At 41.9% G+C, this 20542-nt stretch overlaps 2 protein-coding genes across 6 annotated transcripts in view; one reads left to right on the plus strand and one right to left on the minus strand.

Moving 5' to 3' along the window:
* ORC3 (origin recognition complex subunit 3) overlaps positions 1-3498 on the plus strand; it is a 50765-nt gene extending 47267 nt beyond the window's left edge. For all 5 annotated transcript variants that reach the window (XM_054064004.1, XM_054064007.1, XM_054064010.1 and 2 more), the window contains one exon: positions 186-3498. In XM_054064004.1, the coding sequence (XP_053919979.1) occupies positions 186-312 (127 nt within the window). In that variant the 3' untranslated portion in view covers positions 313-3498. The remainder of the gene's footprint in view (positions 1-185) is intronic.
* Positions 3499-3636: 138 nt separating this feature from the next.
* Positions 3637-19845, minus strand: AKIRIN2 (akirin 2). Its single transcript, XM_054064011.1, has 5 exons — positions 19636-19845; positions 8880-9023; positions 8153-8302; positions 4322-4393; positions 3637-4001 (listed from the first exon to the last, which is right to left on the minus strand). The coding sequence occupies exons 1-5, from the start codon at positions 19838-19840 to the stop codon at positions 3991-3993; spliced, it is 582 nt and encodes a 193-aa protein (XP_053919986.1). The 5' UTR covers positions 19841-19845; the 3' UTR covers positions 3637-3990.
* Positions 19846-20542: the final 697 nt, after the last annotated feature.

The raw sequence follows: 20542 nt of genomic DNA on the forward strand, positions 1-20542 counted from the left end.
GTCAAATCTTTAATTTAGTACTTTACACTTCAGCCTGTACGATGCGTAAAGGGGAAATACTTGAATTATGTAGGAAGTATGTGTGTAATTTCATTTTCTTGAGCAAAGAGGGCAGGAAGGTTGGGGAGTTGAAAACAAACTAAATAAAATTGGTCATAAATGACATTCAGTTTGCCTTTCTGCAGAGGCTGGACTTCGTGGTCAGAGCCCCAGCTGTCTGGGAAGAGCTTAACATCAATAAATTCTGAACCAGCATCAGTAATGGCAAACACTACAGCAATGAAAAAGCACCCAGTGCTTTTCCTCCTTTAATGAAATACGGGGGCTCCAGTAACATCAGGCTTTCTGTTTGCAGAGAACCTGGCTGTACAAGACACCTTTTACATTTGTACAACAAAAAGTAGTGAAATAAATCATATGAGGAGACAAGTTCCAAACTTGCCCTCACATTCTGTAGCCGAAATACACATACAGGAGATTTCAACTGCAAATATACATGTAATTTTAAAATGTTAGCTTCTACATCTGTCCGCACAGTAATAACATGTTCTGCAGATACTCCAGAAAACCACCTGTCTGCAGTGTTCATTTGAAGTAAAGAGGACAAAAATAAAAAAAAAAAAAAAAGGCAAAATACCAATGTTTGAGTTGCGGCACTGGCTCTGAAATGGTAATAGTGCAAAGCCCCAGAACTGACATGTTGTATTCTGCAGCAGCCACATCTTTCAGCAAAACTAGTGCCAAAAATCAGACCTAGAAGTAAAGTGCTTTGAATAGGTTACCATTGTTTCTCTCTTACAGATGCTGTTCTTTACACCTCTTTCCAGTACTGCACCACTGGTTTCAAACACAAACATGGTAATTTTTCTTTTATCTTTGAGCCTGCAAGAGCAGTAAAATATCAGAATAAGCCAGGTGCCCTGTAAAAAACCAAACATTAATTCTCACATTTATCATCTCAAGAGAACAGCTTCCAAGACAAAGGTCACTGGTTCACAACAATAAACTCTTAATACTTTATCAGCCTTGGGTTTTTTTCTTCCTCACTATGGAATCAGAGCTAAATCCTTCCCACTTCCCATCTCAGAAATGTGTATGCCTAACTGATAACTGGAGATAAGAGTAGAATTAAGATACCAGCCATTGTGATCATCTCTGCATCTCAGTTTCCACAACAGTTTCTAACCAGAATCTGCTAGTGGTCTTGCAGTTCAAGAGTACACAGGCAGAATTTAAGCATCACAGCACACAAGAACACTTGATTATCCTTCCTTTTCAACCTTGAAAAAGTCAGAATAATCTCACAGCTCTATGCCTTCACATCAGGAAATAAAAATCAACACACAGTTGGGATGTACAATGCTGCTTTTTAAGTACACAGTAATGGAGACTTGCTTGAAAATAATTTACCATCACTACTACCTTAAAAACAGGTTAACCGAGACCTTTGGTTTCACATGATTAAGCTGCAATTTAACTGTCCTCAGCTTGCTTTGCTTTTGGATAGACTGCAGTTACATAAAAATTGCAAAATCATTTTAAATGTGGCTACCACAAAATGTAGTTATTGAATCTTACCCATTTCTACTTTACTTGAAAGCCTTTGGAAAGGCTTCTCAAAGCAGGATTATTTTTAAGCATCAGCCTGCTGCTCAATTTTCCTCATTTTCTCAACAGTTATTGAGCAGCCAACCATTTTGCTGCTGAAGAATAAGTCACCTGTTAGATCAAGCCTTTCATGTGCTATTCATCACATCAGCTACTGGCACTGAGATCAGAAAAAGGAGCCAGTTCCAAGTCCAAGACAGAACAAGCAGCAGGTTAAAAAATGAAAAATTTTTAAGAACGCAACCTTGTTTCCAAAAGGGGCACAAACCAAGCATTCCACTGTGATGTGTAAGCACCCATGCTGGCATTATATTTAATCTGCCAGAAGACTGCTTATTAGGCATTTATTTGGAGCAGCACAGGAGTGGCTGGGTGCTAACATGACATCACGTCTTATTTATAATAACTCTTAATATCCCAAAGGAAAAGATAAGCTGAGATGCAGAGACAATCACAATAGTTGGTATCTTAATTCTATCTCCAAATACCAGTTAGGCACACACATTTCTATCAAGTCAGAACAAGGACCTTCCAGAACACACAACGTACAGGAAATGTATCAGGATGCTGGAATTTGGGTAATGGTCCACTTAGCAGCAGTGGTTTTCCTACCCTAGGCAAGCTAACAATAGGAGGTCAAAAACTGAGGAGCAGGAAGGAGAGGGACAGAGAGGCAGACAACAGAAGTTACAGCCCTCAATAATTCTGGTTTTATCTGCAGTAACAAGACCTGAGAGGGTACTCTCAGAGATTTCCCATTTCTGAGATAATGAAAATCTAGTAAAAAGAATCCAAATACTTAGGTAAGACAGGTTTCAGGAAAGTCAGCAGAAAATTCTCTAATACTGTTGTGATGTGCCTAATTCTGGATCTGTAATCTCACTAAGTGAATAAATTCACTAAGAACTACAGCTCATAACAAGGCTTCTCTTAAAGGATAAGCACTAGTGCAACCCAATTAATGCATGTATCTACCAGCTGAAATTTCAATTACATTTCAACTAAAACTCTTCTGTTTATCTGAAACGGTACAAAGATCTACCACACAACAGACATCCACTTAAACAGAAGCTGACAGTAAGTTAAAGGCGGCAACAATTTATAATCAAAAGGATTACTTTGAAGTTCCCAAAGCAGACACCCCAAGGCATCTGGTAAGCAATACTTCCACCCTACAGCACACAGATCTGGACTTCTCAGATACTTTTAAGTAACTTTTCAGTAATTCTCACGGAGGCTCAGAACAGCGCAGCCAGCAGCAGCCAGCACTGTCTAAGCTGAATGCATCCAACAACAAACTCCTTGACCCTGAACACAAGGATTACACACCTTTAGTTCTTCCAATACCTGTGTAGTTCCAGCTTGTGGCATAAGCACCTGCTCTACCTTGTGAACAGCTTCCCTTTGATGTGTCACTTAAATCTGAAGGGCGAGTTCAACGCTTGAGTCAGCTGCAGCAAGTTAAAGCAGCAGTTTCCTGACAGTTCTGTACCAAACATGCTTCCCACAACAGGAAACAATACAGCAAAATCTAAGGAAGATTTCTTCGCCTCTGAAGATCAATCACCTGTGAGAAATCCACCTTTCTCCTGATCTAAAATTCTGACCCACCCACTATTGCTAGTAAATAAAGTTTTCATTTAAACACTCATTTAAGTTTATTCATACACAGCAAAAGTTCCACCTGCATATTAAAAACAAACAAATTAGAAGTAAATGTTTTATTCTTCCAACTAAATTCCAGTACTACAAGGGCAGTAAAACAATGATACACTGAAAAATTGCAGCAATAAACATTTGTTAAAGACTGATAGAATAAATAAAAACTACAAAAATGAGAAATCATATAAACCCATTCTTAACCCCCAAAAAGGTCATGGAATACAGAAATGCCCTCCTTCACTATTTCACAGGCAGTACTGTGGGCTATTTGCTTAAAATTGTCCTGGGATTACATTCTAACTTAACTGTGATTACAGCTTCGTTGTAGTGCACAGTTATGAAAACCACACTAACTTCAGTCAGAAGTGTCATTCTACATTTTTATTTAAACAACCAGTGAAGGGCAACTGCTAGAACACCAGCTTTAATCCTTTACTTTTTCAAACTTATTAACATAAGAAGCCAAATTGTAATGAAACAGCAAATGAGGCCACTGGTATTATTACAGGTAGCAAAGGTCCACATCCAGGTGGTACTGACATCAGGGAGCACTCCAAAACCAGTTGCTGCATAAGAGTGGTTGCCACTGACAAAAGCTTGAAATAACCTGTGTTCACGGGGAGGGGGGGGAAATATGGCATTGCTGCAAGTCTTAACTGGGACAGCTTGCAACAATAAAACAGGGTGTACAGGGCAGCCCACATATGCAGAAAGTGTGATTCATGAAACGTCTGGAAAGAGAGAGGAAAAAAAAGTTAGTGATTGAGTTAACAAATGCCAGCTCTGTCACAATCCTGTTACAGCAATATCAAAACCTGCTTCAAAAATGAACAATCAGCAAGTTACAGGAGACAGTTCTAGGTGTTTTAAACAAAAGGGCATTTTATCAGGGGCATTTCACACCTTGCTTTCAACCTCAGTCTTCTGTACTACCAATTTACAGTATTTTAACTTGGGTCTAGCTGAACAATGTATTTTAACAATGTCTGCTTAAATTATTGAACATTCAGTAATTTAATGCTTACAGGAACCAGAAGAAACAGATACTCACAACTGGCAGGCTGTTCTCCATACCGTCGCATGATTTGATCATGCGTGAACTTCACAAATGCGTCGTATTGTTCTGCAAGTATGAAGCATTAGAAGTATGAGTACATAAAGTTTACCTCAAGCTGAAAAATAATCAAGGCTACATTTTTTATACATACGAATCATAGAAATTAAACACGCATCCACTAACAGTAGTTCCAAGTGACTTTACACAGTTCACAGCTGCCATTTCCTTTTCAGCCCCAAGAACAATGCAGCACATGTCCCTTTAATTAAAAGGCTTTCCCTTACAAACATGTGCAATGGGAAAGACAGTAATATGCTCAAAGAGAATTATGCTGCACGTACACAAAGACCTCAGTATACCTACCACCTGGCTAAGCATCAAACATTGCGTTTTGAAGTAATCGAGCATGCCCATTTCACAGACCCATAATGGGGGCAGAGCAGTTAAGCAAACATGGCATTAAGGTCAGTTCTAAGGTTGGAAATGTAACTTCTCTCTGCTCCTATCACTACCAGATGTAAGGAAATTAATTTAGTGAAATAGAGACACAGAAGTACAGAGAAGGGAGTTGCTACAGAGTTAGAAATTCTTTTTGGTGACCACCAGAAAATCAAAAGCAAATGACAAACTAAAAGGATGAAATGCTAAGTGACTAAAACTTGGCTAACAGCAATCACAAAAGCAGCCATAGTAGGAGACATAGTTTACTGTGGACTTAATGAAAACAGCTACTGTGCGATCTGAAATTAAATTTAGATAGCAAATATGTTAATTTGGCTTCAAACTACGCATTGCTGTTTTTTAGAAAGAAGACCCTTTCCATACACACAGACATACAAATACATTCACAGTATTCTGTTCAGTTTTAATATTGCACTCATCAGCAGGATATCACCTTTCAGAATTAGGAAATTGAACAAGGAGAGTAATATCTACCAGATGCCGCTCCTCTCCATTCCCCTTCCTCCCTTGTGGAAAAATACATGTGCAGCAATGTGGGGTGTTCTGAGAAAAGGGCAAGGTCAAAGAAGGCAATCTTCAACCAAAAATGCAGTTAGATTTGTAGTGGTTCCTAGTCCCACAGGTTTGCCCCATTAAAGTCCCCATCCTCTTGCAGGGATGAGCTTCACCTTCGAAGTAAACAGGGTATCAGTAATCAGCAAGCAGTGCAGCAGCAGCCCAAAGTACGGACCCAGCGACCTAAGGACATTCATCCCTGACTCAAGGGGCCCAGGGTCACGGCAGCCAGGCCCCCTCTGCCCACAAGCAGGACCTCTGTCTCACTGCAGTCCTGACTGATGGCTATTCAGCAGCCATGCAAGGATCTTAGCCAAACAACAAAATAACACAAAGAGCAGAACGAAGGATTTGTTGTACAGAATCCGTTTCCAAAAATAACAGCAACTGGAACCTTTTCCTGAAAGTATGTACTGAAGGCCAGAAACTAACCTGGAGGCTTTCTTCTTTAAATGTTCAAGTCAACACACAGTTGCTTTGTAGCATCACCTGTTAAAACTGTGGCTTTGGAAATTTAAAGAATCTATGGTTACTAAAAAAATCCCCTTTCTTGTGGCATTCAGATCGGGAAAGTTAAACAATCCAAAGGTAAGGGCAACCTACAGTGAACTGTTTGAAAATTTAAATGAACGCTTGTAAAGATACTTACACCACAAGCATCCCATACCATACGTGTTCCAAGTATCTGTTTTTAATTCAAAAAGTGGCTAAATGCCACATATACAAACATGATTACTAAACTCTACAACTTGACCTTTAAGCATAAAAAGGTGTTTTTCACAAACAGATTCTAGAAAACCTTTCAACCTAAAGTTTCCCTTAGCCCTTTACACTCCCATTCTGGTTTTAGAATCTGCAGAGGATCATGCAAACCCAGGTTTATCCTAACAGAGCAGTTTTGGGTATCAGAGGCAGGAGGGGAGAAATCAAGGCATTACAGTGATCTGAGTTTTCCATTTATCAAGTGCTCACTCTGCATGAAAGGCAACTGCTCACAAAGAATGCAAGGAGAAGGAAAAAAAAAGGCAAGAAAATCGTGATTCAGAAAGGAATGAGGAAAAAATTGGAGAACCAAACATTCAATTCATCTCTTGAAAGAGCTATTCAACTGAGATTTATTACAGAATTGTCAGTTACGTTTCCATTGACTTCACTTGTTTCTGAGTATCACCTTACTGTACAAAGTTTAGAAAAAGATAAGTTTTTCTGCTGACAGAATAGTTATTTATAACAGGCATTCTACGTAGGCTTTTCTAAATTCTTTTGGCAGTCTCTCCAAAATTTCCATACAATGCCAAAAATTTGTTATTGGCTACTGGTATGGGATGCAGTAACACAGTCTCTCTCATAGCTCTTTTCGTGACTGCCATTGTAAGAATAAGTAAACTTAATTCATCTCACTGTAAACCCCAACCCTCCAAACAGAAACCATTCCACTCCCTTCCAAAAACAACACAAAAAATGTTCCCTTTGGGACTGACAGATGGAGCACATGGAAGGAACTTGCCAGAGTGGTTCCTGTTGTAAAGAACAAGTTTGTACTCAGAAAATGTCTGGAACAAATGTAAATGTGTCTGGTCTTCAAATCCTTATGATCACTGCTAACTGAAATGCATCTAAGAAAATACAAGAGAAGAACTGAATCCCTAACATAAGTAAGTTAGAAGAAAAAACCCTACGGAGTCCTAATTCACCAGTCTGAAGCAGGTTAAAAGGGATAATGTAGAAAAGGAGCATTAGGTCCAAAGCTAGAGAAGTAGTTAAGAGCTCTAGTTGGTATAAACAGATGTAGATGCAAGACAGACTCAGAACTAGAGTCATTTCTTACACAGCAATGGCAGCTCAGCGAGCAAAGAACATGTACAGGTTCAGAGACAGTGCCATCACCAGCAACCCACAAGCCTGACACACGTCTGGTGACCTTCTGCATGGGCATGCCTGTAGGTGGTTTTATTCCCAAATTTTAATGCTGATGTGTTTTCAGTGGGAACCAGAACAGCCGTGGGTATTCAAAAAGCATGTTTACTGCCAAAGATTGCACTCAGATGTTCATTATCACCACACTAAATGTTAAATTAGACACTGAATCATATCTGAAGGCACCTACCTCCGAATGCAACAGAATTTAGGTGCTCAAATGCTAACAACATGCTTAGAAGTAGAGAACTCCAACAACTAAATGAAGGTTATATTTACAATGCCAACATTAATGTGATCCTTAAGTTGGCATAAGGCGCCAGAACTATCAGCTAAATGACGTGAAATGCAACAATTCAACCCCAAGCACCAGAAATGCAGCTAAACTACTGACGCTCTGGCAGATACCAAACACTGCTGGCAGCAGGCATAGTGGTAAGTACTGGGACGAGAAAGGGAAATCTTAGGTACTGTATTCTTGCCAAATTCCAGAAAAAGGAAGTCAGTTCCCAAGCAGGATGGGGGGGCAGGGGGAAAGTAGTGCTTCACAAAGAGCTCTTAAGCCAGTAGAATAGAAAGTCTTTCTGGCAAAAACTGAAGAGGAAATGATCAATGCAAACACGATAGCAAGAGAAAGCTCTGTCTGAAATAAAACCACTGTTTCCATTGATTAGTAATACCCAGGAGTCATAGTTTCTATCCAAGGCAGGACAGAAGTGAAAAAAAAAAAAAACCAACTATCAAAGAGACTACTCATAGTTCTTTTTCTGTCCTGTATGCAATCTCATTCCTTAATCAGATTAGGTCATAAGAAACAGCATAACACAAAAATGAGAAAATGGATTAAGCTTTCCAACTCATCCTAATGCATTGTTTTGAACTCTAACATACCTGCAAGTTTTGTGGTCAAAATTTCTTCATACTCTTCACGGATTTTCTCTTCACGTTCTTTCAGCAAACGTTCACAGATCATTCCAACTTGTCTGAGAGTAAACAGGGGCTGTTCTTTTTTCAATGGTGATGATGCTGCAGATGAAGTACCTAAGAATAAATATTTAGGCACACCAATTTACACTTGCAAGTAATTCAGCACCATTTCTATAATCAGTTTTCTTCATATCTTTTACATTAAAGGAACTTTAACATTTGGCGAAGTCTTTCTCTGCCACATTAACACTTTAACTGCTATTACAGCAAATGTTAACACTCAAAAGGAAGACATCTATAATGGACAATATACACAGGTATCAAAACATCAAGAGTGTTGTGCAAACACCATGAAGACCATTTACATGCCAGTTGCCATTTACAAATTTAAGCTTCTATTTTACGTAAAAATCACAGTACTGTATATTTTTGCAAAGACAGCTGCTTTGCAAAAACCTATTACAAGATCGGTGGCAAGGTATGCAGGATGATCTCTTGAAAACAATGCAAGCTTTGTGTCCTACCAATTCTCAAAAAGAAAAGCTAGGAGCTTCAAGATCAATTCCAGCGTTGTCAAAAAAAGCAACAGTAACTGGTGAGAAGGTGCCATAATAAAACAGGTAACTAGGGAAAATTATTTGTGCAACAGAGTCTAAGAACACACAGCAGAATTACACAATTTTCTGGGTACCTGGCAAAGCTGGTCCAGTAAGAAGAAATGCATGTGGCTGCGCATCAGTAGAACAACAGGGATCTGTCTGCTGGAAACTATTTTCTAAGTGTCTCCTCTTCTGCATGCGTTTGTACTCCTGTTTTATGTTGTACACAATTTGCTCTAAAATAAAAACAATAAGAAAAGTAAGCCTAAAGTAGTGACACCAGTATTTCACTTAATTTCTATCTCCACTCAAACACCAAACACTGTAGATAACTAAGAGATGGTAAAAGCTAAACTCTCAAAACACAACCTGCAAAACTCGCCACATTTCAGGTAGACACCTACAATGAAACTACCTAAACGAAAGGTAACTCCAGACCATTTTCACCAGGAGAACGCTAGCAAAACTGTTGTTAGCTAAGGTCAGGTATTGGTGCCAGAGCACTGCTATCAAAAATAAACAGCATAAGGTTAAAATTTAGAAACTATCAACTATACAGTATGCATTTATAAAAATTAGGACACAAAACTTCTACTGGCACTCATCACCTTCCCTTCATACATTTAATTTGCGATCATTTTTCTCCCCCAGACAGCGCTTATTGTTCATATAGTTAAGGGTAACAAAAGGCTGCAGAAAAAACCATGTACATTAAATACCATTTTTCTCTGTACAGTTACTGGCATACAGGCAGCAAAGAGGGGAGGAAAACACAATTTAGACTCAATACACATAAAGCAACTACTGTTTAAAATATCAAAAACCTGGAAACTGACAGACAAAATACAAAAGCTTTCCACATTTCTGGTAGCCTCAGATCTAGCCACTTAAACACAAAGGATGGATCAATAGTCTTTTTTCAAAGGAGTATGGCAATATGTAGTCCAGAATTTGCTTGCACTGAACAAAATACATAAGAACTTTTAATAATCTCATCTCCAATGCAGAATTACAAGAAAAAAAACCCAATCCTTGCACTAAAACTATTAATCCAGTGTGACTTCTCCATGAAATTCCATGTACCAAAAGGCTCTCAGGTACATCAGTGTCCTAACAGCATATCCTCTAGCAATGTAAAATATTAAAGAAAAAATCCATTTTATTTTTCACAGGAGACTTTCACAGCGATAGACTTCCAAAGACTTCCTTTTTATGAGAATTCTTACTTTCAAATGCTCAAATGCATTTATAAGAAGATCCCTACAGTACTGGCTTCCACTGAGATTTCTAGACTTTTGACAGAGACAGCTTTCAGTATCTCAGACACACACAAATCAACATGATCATGTCAGAGTTGCAAAGGACTCTGCTCACTCAGTACCTTCCTACTTCTGTTAGGCATTTTGCCAATACAATAACCATGAAAACATCTCAACTAATTTTCATGTTTGTGAGCAGCACACTACTGAGGCTCCTTATCCGAACATTTTCTAGCAGGCAACCATGCGAAGCAAGTACTTCGGCCACTAGCTTATTCAGTCAGTGCCTGAAGCCTATGCTAGACCAAGCAGAAGCAACCATTTGCCAATTCCTACTTCAAAGGTTTAACAATTGCAGTGATTCTTCAATTCCTTAAATCAGTCTCAGGGCTTCAAACTCATAAAATGAGAGGAAACTGTTTCCAGTGAAGAGGAACACCAGCGTTTTCAGCAAAAGAGCCTCTTGTTTGGCTTCTCTTTGCTGATGGAAGATCTTGCGGTTTGTACCTTTTTGGTCCCATGCCTACAGTGCTTGTACAATTTTCAGCTCCCTAAAGGGAGAATCAGTAATCATTTAAAAAAGCAGCAAATGCAGAAGATTGAATAAAGAAGTACAGTAGGGAAATGAAGAGAAGGAAAGAACATGAACCTGGGGAAAGAAGTACTCAAGGGTGGCCGAACAATTCATACTTTTTGTAGGACAAGTTACACACTGCAGTCCAGTGTGGAACAGAGGTACATAAATCAGGTCAAACCAATATGCAGTCAGGCTTCCAAAATTAAACAGAATCCCATGCAGAATCTGTCACGTGCATACACACTGTGTCGGTCGGAGAATGGCCTCACAACATTATTACCCAACAGCATTATGGTGGTAAAACAATACTTTTCCTCAGAATCAAGCGCTAAATTTACACTATAATTTTGAATGGGAACCAAATTAGCTCATAAGGTAGCATCTATCCTACAGCATGTCTACAGTACGAGAAACGTGACTGCAAACATTCACACCGTGTTTACATTAACTGAAGAATGTAACGGATCACCTGCATCCTTCACTACAACTACTCCGTCTTGTGCATACTTTCCAAATCCCGTGTGAGCTGCAAAAACATAACCCAAATTTGGGGTGTAACAACTTTGATAAAAATCTTCTTACAGCTCTCCTTTACATTATCTTTTTGCAGAAACATTCTCAAACCACATTAACCACCAAAACCATAAAGAATGAAACCCCTAAACACATTCTGGTCAATGGATAAAACTCCAAGCGTTAAAACAACAACCATCAGCCAGGTTTCCTCCAGCCTACAAATAGGGTATAATTCAGAGAAAATGTTAAAATATCAGCCAGAACAGAAGAAGTAAAAGTAATGGGGGTGGGTGGAAGCATGCATGATGACATGGAGAGGAGGCACAGAAATTAGATACTGACTTTGGGAAAACAGTAACAACTGGGATGGAAGATTAGGATCCATACACCAAGGATGCATCATTCTATTTCAAATTACATTGACTTGTGGACACAGAAGTCTCAATGGTATTACAGTAATTTCATCTGCTTCTACTTTGACGCTTTTTAACTTGCAATCTTTAAATCTTGCTCTGAAAACCAAAAATCTCAAAAACTTTACTGACAGATACATTGGGATTTGACAAAACTGCTTTGACAGTTTGCAGTATTACAACTTCAGGTAAAGGCATAAAACTAACCAAAGTGGGATGGAGAAGGGAACTACTCAAATACAACAACACACGGTGTATTTCGCAAACAGTCACCAGAAGAAAAAAGCCTGAAATCTGAAGTCCTGACTGAGCACTTGTTGAGCATGTGCACAATGTGGTTTGGCAAATGGTACTCTTCTATTTACTCTAAGGCACAATTTCTCCACACAGAGAACTACAAGCTCTACTCAGCTCAGTGCTGTTGGTAGGCAAGACGACTATGAGAAGGACTCATCTCATACTTCCCAATCTCCACCATTTTTAAAATGGAGATTAGTAGTTAAGAAATATAACTTTTACATAGCATCCAACTGTTCGATGACGTCTCACATGGATGATCAGATTAGTAATGCTTGATGTTAAGCAAGCACCTTTTTGCAGTAGCAAAGACTGAGCAGACATATTTAGTAACATACAGTAGCATAAAATCTAAGCTTTTAAAGACTACTACATAACTGTGAAGTGAAATGCAGGTTTATAAATATTTGACTGATTTTAAATGAAAATCTGAATGCCAAGTTGAATTACAGTGTCCTTTTTTTAAGTGATCTAAGAGAGTAAGAAAAGTTGTTTAAATGCACCAAGTTACTTCTAGCATTCACAGTTTTGTCTAATAAATCCACAAAAATATGCCTGATGAACAAACATATTCAGCTCAAACAGTTTTTACATCATGTCAGCACTTGAAAGAAACCATGAAATATTAAAGCAGTGCAAGTCAAACAACTTTTGAACAATCCTTATATTGCAGACATCTAACTGTAAAGCCTTTTATAGCTCTGGCCCAGGTAAACAAAGCTTAGAGTTAGCAGATATCACTCTCCAACCTAATTTTGATTCCAGAAATACTTCCTGCCTTTTCAAGTTCAGTTTCTTAACTTCCTTTACTTCCAATTAGCTCCAACTATTCTCTCCACAGCTGACAACTGAATTAAAATGTGCATTTAACTGGTGTCATCCACAGGACGGGTTTTTACGTGTTCTTCAATGTGGAGGCCCAGATTGTCTTCTTCAAGACTGACGTGCATTTTAATTAACAAACTACTTTATATATAAAAATACAGAATCTGAAAGTGCACTCATTAAAGAAAACCTAATCTAAGTAAGCTTCTCTAAGACTGTAAAACTGACGTGAGAACTTGAATCACATGTATTAGATCTCATTAGATGGACTTGCATCCATGTTAGGTGCTGAAGTTCAAATCAGACACTGTACATTAGGCAATAATTTCATTTATGAGATGACAAAAGGAATATATTTAGCAGAGTCAAACATATATCACTGTGACCTATCCTCAGTTTCTTTTCAATTTCATTTCATCCTCTGTGTTCAGTGTTTCTTACTGGTTAGAGGTATCTCTGCAGGCATGGAGCCAGGTCACAGGAAACAACCAGAGATGCTGAAAGTGAAAATCAGGCCTGCTGAATCTAGGGTAGCAGCAAGAAAAAGCTATACTGGATGGCTAATGGATTATAAGGCCAAGCATTCATTTCCAAGAAGTGATGTTGTCTTAATTCTTTTAATTCATGATAAAAAGGCAAGTTATTGTTTTTCAAAGTTCTGTCATCTAATTACTCCATCCTGACCTGCAATTACCTAGAAGTTATGCACAACGAAAACAGCAGTTCAACTTGAAAAAGTAACAAGGCAAACAATTATTTTCTCCATTTTAATGAGACCTTATCAATTATGAAAGTGCTGGTTAACCCTAAACGGACTTCTCCCTCGTTCCCCCTCCCCCTCTCTTTTTTGGGAGGGGGTATGGGGGGGAGAGGGTAGAATGTCTTAATTTTTACACTTACAATCTCTCATCACAATTCCTGGCTTCTATCATTTAGCTGAAGGAAACTTTGGCAAAACATGTAGGAAGGTGACTCAATAGGCTGAAAAATCAGAACAGCAGTTTTCCTGGCCTGAAATGGAAACTAAAGCTCGGGTTTCAGTTTGCAAAGTCACCATTCAACGTATGCATTCACAAATTCAAACCATGCCCGAGATTTCTTCTAGGTGAATCAATCCGATGCTATCCTGATGCCAATAGCACACATCTTCAGGGATTTTGGCTCCTGGGTAAGGCAAAACTGCTTCACTCTCCTAGTTCACATTTACAGCATTCCATCAGGCCATCACCCCTAGTCAACCTTCAGTTGATGCTACTACATTCCTAGTTTTGGCCTCCCCATCAGACTACTGACATACAACATTAATTTTAAGAGGCTAGCTTCCCCTAAGGGCAGCAAAGGGTAACAGTATTATTCACTTTTTATATCTACTTAACCAGGGAATCCACAGGCATAGACAGAAATTAAAATAATCCAGATAGTCCTCATACTCTCTTCTCTTGGTCAGTTATGTTTCATAATTAGGCACCATCTGCCAGACTTCAGTAACAGAATGCATACTTTCGGAAATCATGCTCACCTCAGAGGAGCACACTCTAAGCACCAGAGAGAATCCTGCTAACGGCTACACACTAGCACTTCACAGCCAGCATCTGCAGCTACAGACAGACTGAAGCAGGTTCCAGTGGACTTTGTGGCACAGAGCTGGCCACCTCACGAGATCCAATTATACAAGGTCTCAGGCTGACAAAGGTTCTGGTTCTCCCACAAGTCAGATGCTCACATATGCATTAGCTCATTCTACTAACGTGTTATTTCAGGAAATCCCAGTTCTCCTGATCAAGGGATTGAAGAATGAAAAATAAATCTAGCAGTGCAAAATGTATTAGACACAGCAATTAGGTCTTTCTCGTCACATAAAAAAAATGTCACATTGCATTTATCAGACTTGCTACTGAAGTAAAAAACTCCTTCAACGTTTTATGACATCTATCACCAGAGGGTATTTAACATTTATAAGTCATCACAGGCATCTATACAGAAATTTCTTATAAATTAAATTATCAAGTCCAGATGCAGCTATTATATGCTTTTTTTTCCTTTCCTTTTTTTTTAAGGGGTGGGAATGTTTTGTTTTTTAAAATCCTAATGATTTCTGCAGTACTGGAGCACAATGAGAAACTTGGCATCTCACCAAGATAATTTAGCAATAAATACACATGTGGATAAATGTTAGCAAAACAGAAATTATGCAGAATGAGATGCAGTACTACTAATGTCACATTCCAAAGCTACATCTAAAAGCCAAACCTATAGTTGGCCACTGTATGATCAACTTCCAGACATAAGCTGTTAAGTTTGCTGAAGAAGGGAACTGAAAGGTCACAAGAGGACAGCCTATGGGGAAGACTAACAGTGCTTTCTATTCAAAAAAGTCCAAGTCCAATTTTCTTGCAATAACTTTGAAATTTTGTGTTAATTAAATCCATTTTTTCCAGATCATTCTGTGAAAGAAACAGGCATACATTAAATACAAATTTATCTACCTTCTGTTTGTAAAGAGTCTACCATGTAGGTACTCTTTACAACCAACTCTATTTACCACCTTTAACACATGCCATACAACTACCATTAGAGCAGCAAATACTAATTATGCATATTCATTACTAAATACTGCATAAATTCTATAGTTTCCATATTCTGTCAAACACTCGACATTATCTCTGCATGGATTTTAACCAGCGAACAGAGTTGAAGGACTGTTCTCAATAACCCCATCCACTACAGTTTTCGGTTTGCAACATGAGTGTTGCTGGGGAAGTGCTAAGGCAGAAAGTTTCAGGTGGAGGAAAAACAGCATATGCAGGAGCAAAAGTCTGTGGACTTGCTTTTCAGTGATTTCACAAACTTTTAAAATACAACATTCTTTTTGATTCTACAAAGTTCTAGCTGCAAGACAACCTCTGGTTTTGAGTGAGGAGTATGGATGAAAGCTACTGATGTCCATTTGTCTTCTCAAGTACTCCACATCATGAATTAGATTTAAATCCCCATGGTCAACATAACCTCCCCCTTTCCGCCTCACCATTTTTATAGGCTGTATTTGTCACTAGTTTCAGTCTCAGAAATATTCATATATGCAGGCTTTCTAAAACCGACCTGCCTTTGAATTTATAAAAGCAACTGAAAGGTGGTTTGCTCTTCCACCCCGCCCCCAACATAACCTTTCACCTGGGTAAAACTGCAAATAATGGTTCTAAAACAGACAACAGGAAAAAAATTACTGCCACTGTTTCCTCCTTTCACCTTCTAGGATTCATTTAACACTTCTGAAAGAGGACAGCACACTTAGGACCTCACAGGAATCTGAACATGTAACCACACAGAACAGCTAGAACTTACATGAAAGTAAAACTCACCTGTAGTACTCAAGCAGGAGAAACCTTCTTAGAGGAGACACTCTTTCAGAACTGAACCTGTCTTATGCCAGGCAGATACATTCTGCACCACTTACTGCAAACACTGTTTTAAAACATAATTCTAGATGCAAGCAACAGTATCCCCCAAAATCAGCAAACGCACTCAGGAGTATGCTCAAACCAGTAAGTACAGTTCCACAAAACGTATAGATGGTAAATCCACAAATATAATGTGGCTGCCAAATTCACTGAGAAACTGGAAGTAACCTAACAGCTGTTCAAATAACCACAAAATATTAAAATGCTCTTGTGAGCAATAAATTTCATCTTGAATAAGCCTACCCTCTTTCAAACAGATATCATTTATTTGTCTATGACCACTCCATAAAGACAGCTGTCTTCTCATCTGACTACCACGCTGTACTCTTAGTTCTCAGAACCCCCCTCAATCAATCCATATTCTGCTTCCAGATAATTTTTTAAATTATTTACCAACTGATACAGTCTCCACTAGGTGAGGTTATATACTACTAGGATAGAGTATCAGATAGAAGAAAAATGTGTAAACATGAACTTTAAAATAAAGCATCAGCATCAGGTTTTATATCCAAAGCTCTGATTTCATATGACATTAATTTTCATTAAAAAGAATTCAGATGGACATTTTTTAAGTGCTAGAAACCTAAGGATTACAGTAACATGCAGAAAAATCATAAATTAAGTCAACTGAATTCTGGCTATGTTAAAAAATTTCCCAACATAAAAACTGAACAAAAGGTGACTCAGTGGGAACACTTAAAATCAGACTGGAATTCTTCTCTCACAGAGAGCAAGACAGAGACCCAAATGCAGACATCTTCATCAGATATGGTCATGTAAATTAATTTGACAATCAATGGAAAGCAATACATATTTCTACAGTACACTTTGCCCCATCCTAAGTCAGAGCTCTAGAATGAACCATCTGTTTCTTCCAACTGACTACTGAGAAAACCACAAATTATTAGGTCATATGTACATTGACAAAATTACATGAGAAATTCCACATGATCTTCAAAGTAGCCACTTTGAAATTATAAGCTCTATGTTGCTTGCTGATGGTTGAAATTAAATGTCATAATACCCCTAAATTCAACTCAAAAGCTAAAACTAAGCAAGCTGCTTACAGTTACATTTGCACTAGCACTGTGCGAAGACTTTTCCACAGAGACCCAAACCACAGAGGGAGCTTCTAAGCAAAGCCCTTGTAAATGTGCATAATTGATAAATGCTGCAAGTTTTGCTCAAAAGCATTCAAGTGCTGTTATGGACATTTTGAACTACTGCCCTTCAGTCTTCACTATATTATACAAATGGACTACATAAAACTCGCCCTTGTTGGTACAGAATCACCTTTCCACATGGATTACCACCTGCACCTCTGATTTTTTCAAGAGAAGATGAGGCCTGTATTGGCTCATCTTCAGTAACATTTTAAGAGCTTCAGAATCATTAAGACAGATGTTAAGGTATGACCTCAAATATTTTTATAGGTAACCTCTGCTGAAAATTGTATTGATTCGCTGCCTTTCAGCAACACACATTTATGGGCCAGACCCTACTTATATGTAATATTCATAACCTAAGCTCTCCAAATCCCAAAGAAACAAACCAAAATAAATCCTTGCAAAAAAAAGCAACACTTATCTTCTAAAAAGAATCAAATTAATTTTGAACATCCATCTCGATGCATACGTAATGCCTCACTGTACCAGGGAGTGCCATCCATCACAACTCTCATCCCAGACCGCTGACTCATTCAAGATCTTTTCCTAGAGGTGCAAAAAAAATACCAAGGCACTGATGCCAAGTGCAAGTACTTTGTATGCCCTCTATATATTACCTCCATAGCAATTCTTTTTTTTAGTTGATTAAAGCCTGTGAAAAAATACATTCTACTATACAGTTTCAGAATTAAGACCATCGAAACAAGGTACTGACGGCAACTAGAAAACATACTCTAACTGAATGTTCAGTAATACTAGCAGCAACCTATAGCCAACTTGGTATGAAAGGGAGCACCGAACACAGCAGCAGCAGGAATTCAGCTGCAACAACTGCAGAGGGCTTTTTTCCTGCACACAAAGGACACGGATCCATACCTCTGCGCTACAGCCACTCATGGCTGCGAGCTTAACCGTTCTTAAGTGCATTACTGGAAGCTACCCACTAAGACAGCCATGGCAAGGGCCAATCAATCCTGTGTGTCCAGCCGAGATTCATCCTTTTCTTCCCTCCCTTCTCACTGGTAAAACGAACTCGGTTGATTTTTAATTGACAACAATTACACAAGCAGATCTGGAGCTTTCAGGGCCACCAGTTGACTCATCTCTCACACGTTAACAATGGAAAAGGGTTTCGTTCTCGCCCAACGTCTCCGAGACGAGGAGTCGGCCCCATTCCATTTTATTTGCCCTAAAGGGAACTCTCACCCTTGCACACAATCGCTTTCATCGCTCGGTTTTCCTAGGAAACTTTAAGGATGCCACAGAACGGCTCATCTGGGAGGGAGGCGCACATTAAGGGACTGGAAGCGGAATTACCCCTTTGTTTTATCTGCTTTTGCCTTTTCCCACTGGCGTTTTGCGGGTGATTGATGACAGGCCGCGCTCCCCGCCCTCCCCCCAGTCCTCCCCCCCATGTCTGAGGAGGAGGTGCCGCCGCCTCGGCTCGGCCAAGGCTCGACCCACCGGCAATGGCTGCAAGGGATCGATGGGGGCCGCGCCGGGAGCGGCGCAGGCTGGCAGCCAACCCCGAAACCATGGGCACCCCCTCCCTCCCCGCCACCCCCAGCCTTTCCGCAGCTGGGCTCGCCCCTGCGGCTCTCCTTGCCACATCCAGGCACTGTGGAAAGCCGGGGGAAATCCTCTGTGCCCGTTTCCGAGGCGAGCAAAGCCACCCCCCCTCCTCACCGCCCCCTTCTTCGGTCCCTTTCTCCCGTCTCCCTCCTCCCCCCTCGACCCCTTTCCTACGGGCACCCGCCCGCAGCGGCTCAGCCCGCCCCCCCTTCCTCTCGTCTCCCTCCTCCCCCTCTCCTGCTGCAAACGGCCATTTCTATTGTGTCTCCGCCGTGGCGGTGCCAAGCCGAGGAGGGATCGCCCCGGCCCCCACCAAGCCGAGCAGGGATCGCCCCGGCCCCCACCAAGCCGAGCAGGGATCGCCCCGGCCCCCACCAAGCCGAGCAGGGATCGCCCCGGCCCCCACCAAGCCGAGCAGGGATCGCCCCGGCCCCCACCAAGCCGAGCAGGGATCGCCCCGGCCCCCACCAAGCCCAGCAGGGACCGCCTCAGTACTGCCAAGCAAGCAGGGATGGCCCCGGCCCCCACCAAGCCCAGCAGGAATCGAGCCGGCCTTGCCAAGCCGAGTAGGTATCGACCCGGCCCTCCCAAACCGAGCTGAGATCGTCTTAGCCCTGCAAGCCCAGCAGGGATCGACCACCCTGGAAGCCTAGCAGGGATCGCCCCAGCTTCGCCATGCCGAGCAGGGATCGCCCCGGCCTCCACCTAGAAGGAGACCCAGCCGCACCCACCCTCCCTCCCTTCTCCCCCACCGCCCCACCTCACCTGTCGTGAGCCGGGACGAGACCTCTCCGAAGGGCGAGGGCTCCATGCGCAGGTATTTCTGCGGGGAGGAGGCGGCGAAGGAGGAAGAGGCGGCGGCGGCCGAGGCCGGGGCGGACAATGGCGCGCATCGCCTGCGCTTCGGGGACGCCGGGCTGAGCAGCGGGTCGAAATCCAGAGTCCTTTTCAAAGTGGCGCCGCAAGCCATGGCGCGGGCCGGCTGCGAGCGACGGGCAGGGGAGGCGGCGGCAGGCCCTGCCCGGAGGCACCTTCCCCTCGGAGCGGGGAGGGGGAGGGAGGGCGGCGGCGAGAGGAGGGGGCGGCCGCGTCAGGGCCTCCGCCGCCTCCCTGCCGGCCTCTCACGGGGGAGCGGCCCCGGCCCCGCCGGCGGCCCCGGCTCGACGCCTGCCCCTCGGTCCCCGGGGCTCTCCACCGCCCGGCCCCGCTCTCGCCGGGTGGATTCCGCCCTCGTCCGGCGGCGAGGCGGCGGCGGGGCCGGCTGGCGGCGGCGGGGCGGCGGATGGAGGGCGATGGCGGCGGGCGGCGGTGGTGGCGCTGCGCTCCGGGTACCCCGCGCCAGGCAAATATGGCGTCAAAAACAACGCCGCGGATTCAAAAAACCGACCCCCTCCGCACCGCGCCTGCGCGCCGTGGGGCGGTGGCGGCCCGCGAGGCCTCACGGGAATTGTGGTTTTCCCGGCAGTTGTTCCCGACCTTGGGGCGGGGCGGCGGACTACAAATCCCAGCGTGTCTCGCGCCCGCCTCGCCGGCTTCCGGGTTCTGATTTAAATCCCCCCTCGGAGGCTGCGGCGTGGGGTGCGGGTGGGAGGGTGCGGTGCTGGCTGTCGGGAGAGGGGCTCAGGTGTGGTTGCTCCCGCTTGTCCTTGGCGCCTCGGGGAAGGGGCAGAGC

This window comes from Cuculus canorus, chromosome 3, assembly GCF_017976375.1.
Source record: "Cuculus canorus isolate bCucCan1 chromosome 3, bCucCan1.pri, whole genome shotgun sequence".
NCBI classification, from domain to species: Eukaryota; Metazoa; Chordata; class Aves; order Cuculiformes; family Cuculidae; genus Cuculus; species Cuculus canorus.

What these genes read in the sequence shown, in the direction of transcription:
- AKIRIN2 (XM_054064011.1), bottom strand. Translation starts at nt 19,840, where the DNA reads ATGGCTTGCGGCGCCACTTTGAAAAGGACTCTGGATTTCGACCCGCTG. An exon ending in CTCGTCCCGGCTCACGACAG is followed by an intron (nt 9,024 to 19,635) that starts GTGAGGTGGGGC and finishes TTTTTATTTTAG; the next exon opens with AGCAAATTGTGTACAACATA. An exon ending in TTTGACCACAAAACTTGCAG is followed by an intron (nt 4,394 to 8,152) that starts GTATGTTAGAGT and finishes TCATACTTGCAG; the next exon opens with AACAATACGACGCATTTGTG.